This window comes from Bos javanicus, chromosome X (assembly GCF_032452875.1).
Source record: "Bos javanicus breed banteng chromosome X, ARS-OSU_banteng_1.0, whole genome shotgun sequence".
In the NCBI taxonomy this organism is placed as follows: Eukaryota; Metazoa; Chordata; class Mammalia; order Artiodactyla; family Bovidae; genus Bos; species Bos javanicus.
In genome coordinates this window covers 93,855,839-93,868,318 of record NC_083897.1, presented here as the reverse complement: position 1 = coordinate 93,868,318, position 12,480 = coordinate 93,855,839, and the positions used below count along the sequence as shown (strand labels likewise).

Sequence of the window (12,480 nt, the reverse complement as noted above, 5' to 3'; positions counted from 1 at the left end):
GAGCCTCCCAGAGAGACAAGAGGTAATTGAAACATCATCGTGCAGACATCAAGCCAGCAGTAGCCATTTTGAGGAGTTCATCCTGTCATGGGTATATGGGTGCTGATAAGTGCCATCTTGGAACCTTCCCTTTAGTTTATTAGTGCCTGGACCCAGCCCCACCCACCAGCCAATTAGCACCAGTCTTAGGACATTCCAAGCCAGACAGATAGCTGGGCAGACACACAGACCTACCCACCAGTACACTGGCTGCTGTACTGAGCTGCCAGCCACACCAGGACCCAGGCCCATCCAGCTACAGGCCAACATCAACTCCAACACACTGGGACCTATCTCCACCCACAAATGGGCCAGCACTAGCCCTAGGACCTGGCTTCACCTACTAGTGGATGGACAGCAGGCCCTGGACCCTCTGGGCTCCAGCCCCACCCATTAGCCTTTCAACACCAGCTCCAGGCCTAGAGACAAAGGACATTACATAATGAACAAAGGATCCATCCAAGAATATACAAAAATTATAAACATATATACAGCTAACATAGCAACTAAATACATAAAGCAGATACTAAGAGACCTAAAGGGAGAAGTTGACTGTAGCATATTAATATTAGGGAACTTGAACATCCCACTTATATCAGTTGACAAATTATCCAGACAGAATATAAATGATACACTGGCCTTAAATGACACATTAGTCCAAATGGACTTAGTAGATATATAGAAGTTACATCCAAAAGTAGCAGAATACACATTATTTTCAAGTGTACATGGAGCATTCTCCAGGATAGATCACATGCTGGGCCACAAGATAAGTCACAGTAACGTTAAGAAGATTGAAATCACATCAAGCATCTTTTCCAACCACAACAATATGAAGCTAGTTATTTACTACAAGGGGGAGAAAAAGCCTGCAAAAAAAATCTCAAACATGGAGGTCAAAGGTTATGCTACTATAATAAATTGTAGCATAATAAATAATAATAGCATATATAAATAATCAATGGATCACTGAAGAATTCAAGAAGAAATCAAATAATACCTAGAAACAAATGCAAATAGAAACACAGTAATTGAGTATATACGGTAGGATGCACCAAAAGCAGTTCTAAGAGGCATAGTGATGCAACCCAGCCTCAGGAAAAAGAAAAATCTGAAACAACATAACCTTACACCTAAAGAAACTAGAAAATAGGAGCAAAAACCCCAAAGGTAGTAGAAGAAATGTTAAAAATCAGAACAGAAATAAATGCCATGGAGACTAAAAATAAGAAAGATCAATGAACTTAAGACCTTGTTCTTTGGTGTTTTTCCTTCTGGCTTACTTCACTCTGTATAATAGGCTCCAGTTTCATCCACCTCATTAGAACTGATTCAAATGAATTCTTTTTAATGGCTGAGTAATACTCCATTGTGTATATGTACCATAGCTTTCTTATCCATTGTTCTTTGAAGTGATAAAATTGGTAAATTTTTGGCTAGATTCATCAAGAAAAATAGAGGGCCCAAATCAATAAAATCAGAAATGAAAAAGGAGCAGCTACAACCAACACCACATAAATGAAAAAGATCATAAGAGATTACTATGGACAATTATGCATCAATAAAATGGACAACCTATATCAGGGGGAAGGTGGGAAGAGAGACTGGGAGTTTGGGATTGATATGTGCATACTGCTATACTTAAAATAGATAACCAACAAGAATCAGGGAACTCTGGTCAGTACTCTGTAAAATAACCTAAATGGGAAAAGAATTTGAAAAAGAATAGGTACATGTATAGGTATAGCTGAATGCTTGTATGCCTGAAACTAACACAACATTGTTAGTATGCCTGAAACTAACACAACATTGTTAACCAACTATATTCCAATATACAACAAAAATTTTTTAAAATTAAAAAATGAATAAAATGGACAACTTAGAAGAAAGATAAATTCCTAGAGATGTATAATCTCCCAAGACTAAATCAGGAAGAAATAGAAAATATGAACAGGCCAATTTAATGAAATTGAATCAGTAATCGAAAACTCCCAACAAACAAGCACGTAAAGATTAAAATAAACCAGTAAAACACTGTAAAGCTATTATCCTCCAATTAAAAAAATTAAAATACCTGGGAATAAATCTAAACAAGGTGTTAAAGGACCTATATTCAGGAAATTATAAGACCTTGATGAAAGAGAGTGAAGATGGCACAAACAGAAAGGTATAATTGCTTGTTAATTTTGTTAATTATTGTTAATTAATATTGTCAAAAACCATACTATCAATGTCAAAAGTTAATATTGTCAAAAACCATACTATCTAAGGTAATCTACAGATTCAATGCAATCCCTATCAAAATAGCAACAATGTTTTCCACAGAACTAAAACAACTCTAAAATTTATATGGAAATACAGAAGACCCAAATAGCCATAAAGTCTTAAAAACAAAAAAACATTGATAACAGTATGGTGTTTTTCCTTAAAAAAACTAAAACTAGAACTACCATATGATCCAGTAATCCCACTCCTGTGCATATATCTGGAAAAGGTGAAAACTAATTTGAAAAGATATATGCAACCCAGTGGTTATAGCAACACTATATATAGTATCCAAGACATGAAAGCAGCCTAAATTTCTATCAAGAGAGTAATGTATGAAGAAGATAATGGAATACACTCTCTCTCTCTCACACACACACACACTAGGATATTACTCAAGCCATTAAAAAAGAATGAAATAATGCCATTTGCAGCAGTACAGATGGAACTAAAGATTCTCATACTAAGTGAAGTAAGTCAGACAGAGAAAGACAAATATTGTATGATACTCCTTAGTGTGGAAAATCTGAAAAGTGGTTCAAAAGAACTTATTTACAAAACAGAAACAGACTTACACACTTCAAAAACAAACTTATGGTTACCAAAGGGGAAAGGCTGGGGAGAAGGGATAAATTAGGAGGTTGGGATTAACATAAACGCGCTTGTGGTAAAGAACCTGCCTGCCAATGCAGGAGATAGAAGAGACATGGGTTTGATCCCTGGGTCAAGAAGATCCCCTGGAGGAGGAAATGGCAACCCACTTTGTATTCTTGCCTGGAAAATTCCATGGACAGAGGAGCCTGGTAGGTTACAGTCCTTGGAATCACAAAGAGTTGGACATGACTGAAGTGACTTAGCATGCATAGCATGCATGCATAAAGCAGATAATAAGGATCTACTGTGTAGCCCAGGGAACTCAACTTAATACTCTGTAATAACCTATATGAGAAAACAATCTGAAAAAGGACATATATATGTTATACATATTATATAGTTATAATTATATATCTTGTATTATATATTCAAGTTCAGATTCTCTACTGCCTGGCTACCAGGGAAGCCTATATATAATGTGTATATATATATGTATAAAATGGAATCACTTTGCTGTACACCTGACACTAACACAGTGTTGTAAATTTTAAAGAAAAGAACAAAACAGGAGGCATCACAATCCCTAATTTCAAACTGTATTACACACAAAGCTTCAATAATCAAAACAGAATGGTACTGCCACATAAACAGATATATGGGTCAATGGAACTGAATGGAGAGCCCATAAATGAGCCCAAAAGAGGCAAAAATATGCAATGGTGAAAAGGACAGCCTCTTCAATAAATGGTGTTGGGAAAACTGGATAGCTACATGCAATGGATTAAACAGTTAAACATAACACCTGAAACCATAAAAACTTCTAAAAGAAACCTAAGCCCTATGTTCTTTGACATCAGTCTTGGGTTTTTGTTTTGTTTTTTTTTTTTTTTTTGATATGTCTCCTTATGTTAGGTAAACAAAAACAAAAATAAACAAATGGGACTCCATCAAACTGAAAACTGCATAGCATATGAAACTATCAACAAAACAGGAAGGCTATCCACTGAATTGGGAAAGATTTGTGAATGATCTATCCAACAATGGGTTAATATCCAAAATATACAAAGAATACTTACAACTCCACATCAAAAAGCCAACCCAATTAAATAATTGGCATAGGATCTGAATAGACATTTTTCTAAAGACATACTTATGGCCAACAGACATGTGAAAAAATGCTCAACTTCTCCAGTCATCAGGGAAATGCAAATCAAAACCACAGTGAGATACCACCTTACACCTTGCAGAATGGTTATTATCAAAAAGACAACAAATATTGGCAAAGGATGTGGAGGAAAGGGAACCCTTTTTTAAACTTTTATTTTATATTCAGGTATAGTTGATTTACAGTGTTGTGTTAGTTTCAGGCATACAGCAAAGTGAATCAGTTATCAGTTCAGTTCAATTCAGTCGCTCAGTCGTGTCCGACTCTTTGCGACCCCATGAATCGCAGCACGCCAGGCCTCCCTGTCCATCACCAACTCCCGGAGTTCACTCAAACTCACGTCCATCGAGTCGGTGATGCCATCCAGCCATCTCATCCTTTGTCGTCCCCTTCTCCTCCTGCCCCCAATCCCTCCCAGCATCAGAGTCTTTTCCAATGAGTCAACTCTTCGCATGAGGTGGCCAAAGTACTGGAGTTTCAGCTTTAGCATCACTCCTTCCAAAGAACACCTGGGGCTGATCTCCTTTAGAATGGACTGGTTGGATCTCCTTTCAGTCCAAGGGACTCTCAAGAGTCTTCTCCAACACCACAGTTCAAAAGCATCAATTCTTCAGCGCTCAGCTTTCTTCACAGTCCAGCTCTCACATCCATACATGACTACTGGAAAAACCATAGCCTTGACTAGACGGACCTTTGTTGGCAAAGTAATGTCTCTCCTTTTGAATATGCTATCTAGGTTGGTCATAACTTTCCTTCCAAGGAGTAAGCGTCTTTTAATTTCATCAGTTATACATATATCCACTCTTTTTCAGATGTTTTTCCCATAGAGGTTATTACAGAATATTGAATAGAGTTCCCTGTGCTTTTCAGTAGGTCCTTGTTGCTTTATATCTTCTATGTATAGTAGTGTGTATGTTTTAATCCCAATCTCCTAGTTTATCCCTCCCTCCCAGCCCTTTCCTTTTTGCTTTGTTAACCATAAGTTTGTTTTTGAAGTCTGTGAGTCTGTTTCTGTTTTGTAAATAAGTTCATTTGTGTGTGTGTGTGTCTCTCTCTCTCTTTTTTTTTTTTTTTTGGCCTCACTACTCTGCTTGCAGGATCTTAGTTTCTCTGACCGGGGATTGGACCTGGGCCCTGGCAGTGAAAGTGCCCAGTCCTAACCACTGCACCATCAGGGAATCCCTTGTGTCATCTTTTTAGATTCCACAGTGTATTTAATTGGTGTCATTAGACCAATTTACTTTACTTTACCAAGTTACTTGTATTTAATGTAATTATTGGCATGTTAAAGCTTAAGTCTGGCATTTTATTTTTACTTGTTTGTTCTGTTTTTTATGTCTCTGTTTTCCTATCCTTCCAATCCTATAGATATGTGAACTTATTTTAGAATTTCATTTTTATTTATCTGTATGTTTTTGAATGTATCTCTTTGTATAATTACTTTAGTGTATTTAGTAGGTATTACATTGTATATACATAACTTATCATACTCTATACTGGTGTTGACATTTTACCAGTTCAGGTGAGGTGAACCTGACCTCTATTGCATCTTTTTATCTTTCTCCATTTATAATTGTCTTAATTATTTTCTCTACAGACATTGTTATAGTTTTTGCTTACTGTGAGATATAATTTAGAAAACTCAGAAGAAAGAAAATATATTGTATTTATCCATATATTTGTTCTTTTCATTGTTTTTTTTTTTTTTCCTTCCTGATAATTCCAAAATTCCTTCTTTTATCATTTCCTTTTTGTGTAGAGAAATACCTGTAGTCATTCTTTTAGGATAGGTTTGCTTTTTTAAAAGTATCCTAGTTTTCCTTCATCTGAAAATGTCTTCATTTTCCCTGTATTCTTGAAGGATATTTTTGTTTTATATAGAATGAGTTTAGAGGCATTCCTCCCTCTTCAGTTGTTTTGGAATCATTTGAGAAGGATAGGTGGTAGCTCTCCTTTAAATTTTTGGTGAATTCACTATCAGATTATCTGGTGCTGGACTTTTGTTTGTTGGGAATTTTTTTCAAAATTAATTGTATATAGATTTAACAGAGTTTATATCTAATTCTATCAGGATTCTATATATATGAAGATAAGATTATTTTAATATTTATATGGAAAAAGAAAGGACCTAGCATAGCTAATACATTTTTGAGAAGGAATAATAATTTGAGAGCAATCACTCTACCTGATTATAAGACTTAATATGTCGCTACAGTGATTAAGACTGTGATCAACAGTGGTATAGACCAATGGGACAGAATAGAGAACCCAAAAATTGCCTCACACAAGTACAGCCAACTGATTTTTGACAGAGCTGCAGAAGCACTTCGTTGGAAGAAGTATTGTCTTTTTAACAAATAGTACTGGATCAATTGGAAATCCACAGGTGAACAAGTGCCACATATCTAAACTAGTATCTGAAATACTTTGAAAGAAAGTATCTGCAAGAACTCTCAAAACTGAACAATATAAAAATAATCCAATTAGAAAATCAGGAAAGACATTCACAGACATTTCACTGAACAAGATATATGTGTGAAATATAAAGACATGAAAATATGTTCGCCATCATTAGCCATTAGAGAAATGCAAATCAAAACCACAGTGAAGTATTACTATATACCTATCTATCAGAATGGCTAAAATGAATAATGGTGTTAATAGAGCATGCTAGATTGAGTGTGGGAAAACTGGATTACTCATGATTTGCTGATGGGAATGTAACATGATGCCACCACTCTGGAAAACAATTTGGCAGTTCCTTAAAACTAAAAGTAGACTAAAAATAAGCGTGTAGCACTACATTTTTGGAGCATTTATGCTAGAGAATGAAAACGTATTTTCATGCAGGAACTTATACACAAATATTCATAACACCTTTATTCATAATAGCCCCAAACTGGACATAACCTAGATGTCCTTCAAAAGGTAAACCGTGTACATCTATACCATGGCATATTACTCAGCAAAGTAGGAATGAGCTATTGATATATGCATCAACATGAATAGATCTCAAGAGCATTATTCTGAGTGAAAATGCCAGTCTCAAAAGGTTGCATTCTGATTCAATTTATATAACATTCTCAAACTGACAAAATTATAGAGATAGAGAGCAGATTAGTGGTTGGCAGAGATCAAGGATGGTGCCAGAGATCATTGCATGTGACCATAAAAGGGGTAGCACAGGAGAAATCTTTGTGGTGATAGAATAGTTTTATATCTTGATTGCGGTGATAATTGCATGAATCTACACATGATGTAGAACTATACACACAGTTGTACCAATGTCTATTTCCTATCTTTGCTATTGTATTAAAATCATTTTATTTTATTCATTTATTTTTTTGACCACACAGTGAGGCATGCAGGATCTTAGTTCCCCAACCAGGGATTGAACCTGTGTCCACTACAGTGGAAGTGCAGAATATTAACTGCTGGACAGCCAGAGATGTCCCTATAATCAGTTGAAGTGCTTGTGTTCAAGTAATCATTATTTTACTTAATAATGGCCCCAAAGTGCAAGAGTAGTGATACTAGCAGTTCAAATATGTCAAAGAGAAACAAGAAAGTGCTTTCTTTAAGTGAAAAGGTAAAAGTTCTCAATAATTGATAATTAGTTAATTATTAAGTTCTCAATAATTAATAAGGGAAGGAAAAAATGATATGCTGACATTGCTAACATCTGTACTAAGAACAAACAGATGTATGGTAAGAACAAGTCTTCTATCTGTGAAATTGTGAAGAAGAAAAAAGAAATTTATGCTAGTTTTGCTGTCACATCTTGAACTGCAAAAGTTATGGACACAGTACATGATAAGGGCTTAGTTAAGATGGAAAAGGCATTAAATTTGTACAGTAAGATATTTTGAGAGAGAGAGAGAACCACTTTCAGATAATTTTTATTACAGTATAATTGTTCTATTTTATTATTGTTGTTTATCTCTTGCATACCTTTATCATAGGTTTATAGGTATAGGAAAAACCATAGTATATACAGGATTCAGTACTATGCATGGTTTTGGGTGTCCACTGGGGGTCTTGGAATGTATTCCCTGTGAACAATGGAGGGACTACTATATGACTATAGAACTGTGTGACAGTTGAGCTTTGATTGTTTTTCATTTATAAAATGGGTACTATATTTTGTGATAATATAATCATAATGCTTCTCTCTCAGGTTTGTCTAGAGAAATAAGATTTACATTTATATATAAAATACTTAATACATGCCAAGCATCTGATAAATGTTTGCTACTCTCGCCATTACTGCTGCTAACAATAAAAATTATAGTGACAGAAAATATAAAGATGTTGAAGTGTGATGGATTCTGTCAGTTGTGACCAGCGGCGAAATGCTCAGAGTCTTTATAGCCTGTTTTTCCTCAATTTCTGTCTTTTAGTTCCTTCAGTGATTCTTAAAGAGTGGTCTGCCTATAAAGGGAAGTCACCTCAAACCCCAGAGCTGGTGTCTGCACTGACATTTCGGGAATGGACTTGCCCAAACCTCAAGAAGCTCTGGCTAGGCAAAGCAGTTGAGGACAAAAACAGAAGGATGCGTGCTTTCCTGGCCTGTATGAAGTCAGACACACCCAGTATGCTCAATCCAGCTAACGTCCCCACCCATCTGCTGCTCATGTGCTGTGTCCTCCGGTAAGCTATGTGACCCGGAAGTGGTCAGTTCATTTCTCTTTTACTTTTTTGACATTTCCCTTAAGCAAGTGGTTTTTATGATATTTTGAAGTGGGAAGGTTTTATGCTGACTTTAGACTTCAGAAACACTGGAATTGATTGCCATGACATATATATGGGCTTCCCCAGTAGCTCAGACAGAGAAGGCAATGGCAACCCACTCCAGTACGCTTGCCTGGAAAATCCCATGGACGGAGGAGCCTGGTAGGCTGCAGTCCATGGGGTCGCTAAGAGTCGGACTCGACTGAGCAACTTCACTTTCACTTTTCACTTTCATGCATTGGAGAAAGAAATGGCAACCCACTCCAGTGTTCTTGCCTGGAGAATCCCAGGGACGGGGGAGCCTGGTGGGCTGCCGTCTATGGGGTCGCACAGAGTCGGACACGACTGAAGCAATTTAGCAGCAGCAGTAGCTCAGATGGTAAAAGAATCTGCCTGCAATGCAGGAGACCTGGGCTCTATCCCTGGGTTGGCAAGATCCATATCCATGTACAATCTCTAGTGATGTTTATTTGTATAGATTTTTTTTTTCTCTTTAAACACAAGAGATGTTGTACATCTCATTTCTATTTCTTAGTTTTTTCACTCAGTGTTCTTTTTTAGATCTATCCATATTCATATATGATTCATTCCTGATGACTGCTGAATTATATTCCAACAAGTACTAATATCACAGTACTTTATTTGTTCTTTGATAGATAAGTTTCCAGTTCTTAGGTATTCCAAACAGTGCTGCAGGGAATATCTTCACAGATGTCTCTGTCTCTTTGTGTTCCTGTGTCAGCTTATCAGAAGTATGCATTTTAGAGTAGAAGTCCTGGATCCTGTAAAATGTGCATATAAATTTTTCACCAAATATTGCCAGATTTCTCTAGAAATTTGTTCTAAATTATGAATAGTGCATAAGAGTTTCTATTTCTTCATATTATTGCCAGTTCTTATATAACTTCTTAATTTTTGCCAATCCATTGGGTTTCAAGTAGTATCTTCAGAGGAACAGTTCTATTAAGAAGCAGAAGATTCATTCATAGCAATAATAAAACATTTGAGTTAATCATGTGCCATCCTGATATATAAAGATGCATAAGAAATAGTTTTTGTTCACCTGACAGAATAATTCTAAGGTATGTTGGAAAAGCAAATGAATAAGAATAGATTATAATTTTTTATTTTTTAATATAAATTTATTTATTTAAATTGGAGGCTAATTACTTTACAATATTGTATTGGTTTTGTCATACATCAACATGAATCCGCCACGGGTGTACACGTGTTCCCCATCCTGAACCCCACTCCCACCTCCCTCCCCATCCCATCCCTCTGGGTCATCCCAGTGCACCAGCCCTGAGCATCCTGTATCATGCATCAAACCTGGACTGACAATTCGTTTCACATATGATACTTTACATGTTTCAGTGCCATTCTCCCAAATCATTCCACCCTCGCCCTCTCCCACAGAGTCCAAAAGATTGTTGTATACATCTGTGTCTCTTTTGCTGTCTCGCATATAGGGTTATCATTACCATCTTTCTAAATTCCATATATATGCATTAGTATACTGTATTGGTGTTTTTCTTTCTGGCTTACGTCACTCTGTATAATGGGCTCCAGCTTCATCTACCTCATTAGAACTGATTCAAATGTATTTTTTTAATGCCTGAGTAATACTCCATTGTGTATATGTACCACAGCTTTCTTATCCATTCATCTGCCGATGGACATCTAGGTTCCTTCCATGTCCTGGCTATTAAAAACAGTGCTGCGATTTTTTAAAAGAGCAGTAAAAGGAGTCTTGGCTCAAACAACATCAACAAAAAAGCCAGGGTATATTATAAACATATACTAAAATGATGTGATACTGACACAAAAATTGACAGGTCATTGTTTTAGTGCAGCTAATACTGAGTTAGACTCTAGACACATGATAACTTAAAATATGCTAAAGAAACCTTCTCAAATCAATGAGGAATAGATGAATTGTTAATAATTGTTGAGAAAATTGGGTTGGTATTTGGGGAAAAAAACATCATGTTAGAGCCTTACCACACATAAATTCTAGACAAATTTATTATAGACATAAATGTAAAGGAAAAAATAACAGGTAGAATAAAAGGTGAGCAATGATTTACCCGATCTTGAGACAAGAAACACGTTTCTTCAATGAAAATAAAGAGGCCTTCAAGCCCAGGGCATTGTCAAAAATAATAGCAAAATCAATGGCAAACAATCAGGTGGGACAAATACCTTAGTTGTCTGTGGTTGCAATACACCATACAAAAATTTAACTGGGACATCTGAGAAATAAAACAACCATAAATGGCTTGAATAAGCTCCCATATAGTCCTGGGAATCTGGAAGATTGTGTAGATATGCATGGCTACATATAGACTCAGGAGAGGCTTAGAAGAGCCCCGATTACATATTCATACCTGGTTGAACATGAGACCTGCACAAGGAAAACAATAAAAGCCAGACATAAATTGCTTGAATTTTTAATGTATGCCCTAACCTACACATTGATCCCTTTTGTAAAAATGAAAGCTTTATTGGCCCAAGATGTTTCTGCACAACCTTTGACTAATCATTGGCTGATGAATAAACTATGATGATCCTAGGGAGACTCCTAGGAAGCTAGACTTAAAAATGACATGAATTAAAAGTAAAAATCTGAGCAAGGACATCAGGCTACACATTGCAGGAGACACAGACTGTCCAGAATTAGCTCAGACATGTCACTAAACAAATAAACTAAAAAGCAGCAACTACAGTGCTTTGGGAAGGAGTCAAAAGTCCAGAGTTGCTATATTATCAAAACTGTCCAATGTCAAATAAAAAGTTAAAAAACTTGCAAAGAAATAATAATATGTGGCTTATACTCAGGACAAAAAACAGTCAATAGAAACTGCAGCCTACCAGTCTCCTCCGTCCATGGGATTTACCAGGCAAGAGTACTGGAGTGGGGTGCCATTGCCTTCTCCAGTAGCAGCAGCAGCAGAGGGCATATGTATATAGGACATAGTAAATAAACACTTTCAATCAGCTCCTATAAATACATTCAAAGAACTAAAGGAAAACATATCTAAAGAATTAAAGTATGCTGACAATGACCCATCAAATAGAGAACAGCAATAAGAAAATAGATCAAGATGGTCGAGTAGAAGGAGACGTGCAACTCACCTTGCCCCATGAACACATAACAATTCTCACTGAAAACTAATTGGAAACTGGCAAAGGACTCCTGTACAACCAAGACAACAAGAAAGGTTCATCCGTAATTAGGCAGGAAGGGAAGAAAAGCAATCAGGTCAGGCCTTGTACCCCTGGGAGGGAACTCAAAAGAACAGGGAGATTACATGGGTGGAGATTCACCCTGGGGAGTAAGTTGTTTGAGCCACAAATTGGGAAGGCCCAGGATCCGACACAGGGGAGACAAGCTCTCTTGACTGATTGGAGGACTACAGGGACTAACAAGAGGGCTGTGGGAAGCCTGGATTGAGTATGAGAAGCATGTGTATACTAGCTCACCAGCAAGGCAGGGCAGAGTGAGGACTGCCTCAGTGACTGCCAGGTTTCCCACAACTGCCCCAGTGCCACAATCGAATGACTGCTCCAGACCCACTTATCCACAGTGCAGCACAGCATTGGATCTAGAATTGCCACAACCAGGTAGAAAGCTCAGATGTGGTACACAGAGGCTACTGAGTTCCAGGGGGGTGTCTGGGTGGGGC

The 12,480-nt window shown here is 36.9% G+C and overlaps 1 protein-coding gene across 6 annotated transcripts in view; it reads left to right on the top strand.

Moving 5' to 3' along the window:
* FAM120C (family with sequence similarity 120 member C) overlaps positions 1-12,480 on the top strand; it is a 145,518-nt gene that overhangs the window by 74,959 nt on the left and 58,079 nt on the right. For all 6 annotated transcript variants that reach the window (XR_009735064.1, XR_009735065.1, XM_061410239.1 and 3 more), the window contains exon 10: positions 8,464-8,713. Coding sequence is in view for 4 of the 6 variants with exons in the window: in XM_061410239.1 (XP_061266223.1) it covers positions 8,464-8,713 (250 nt within the window). In the remaining 2 variants the exon portion in view is untranslated. The remainder of the gene's footprint in view (positions 1-8,463; positions 8,714-12,480) is intronic.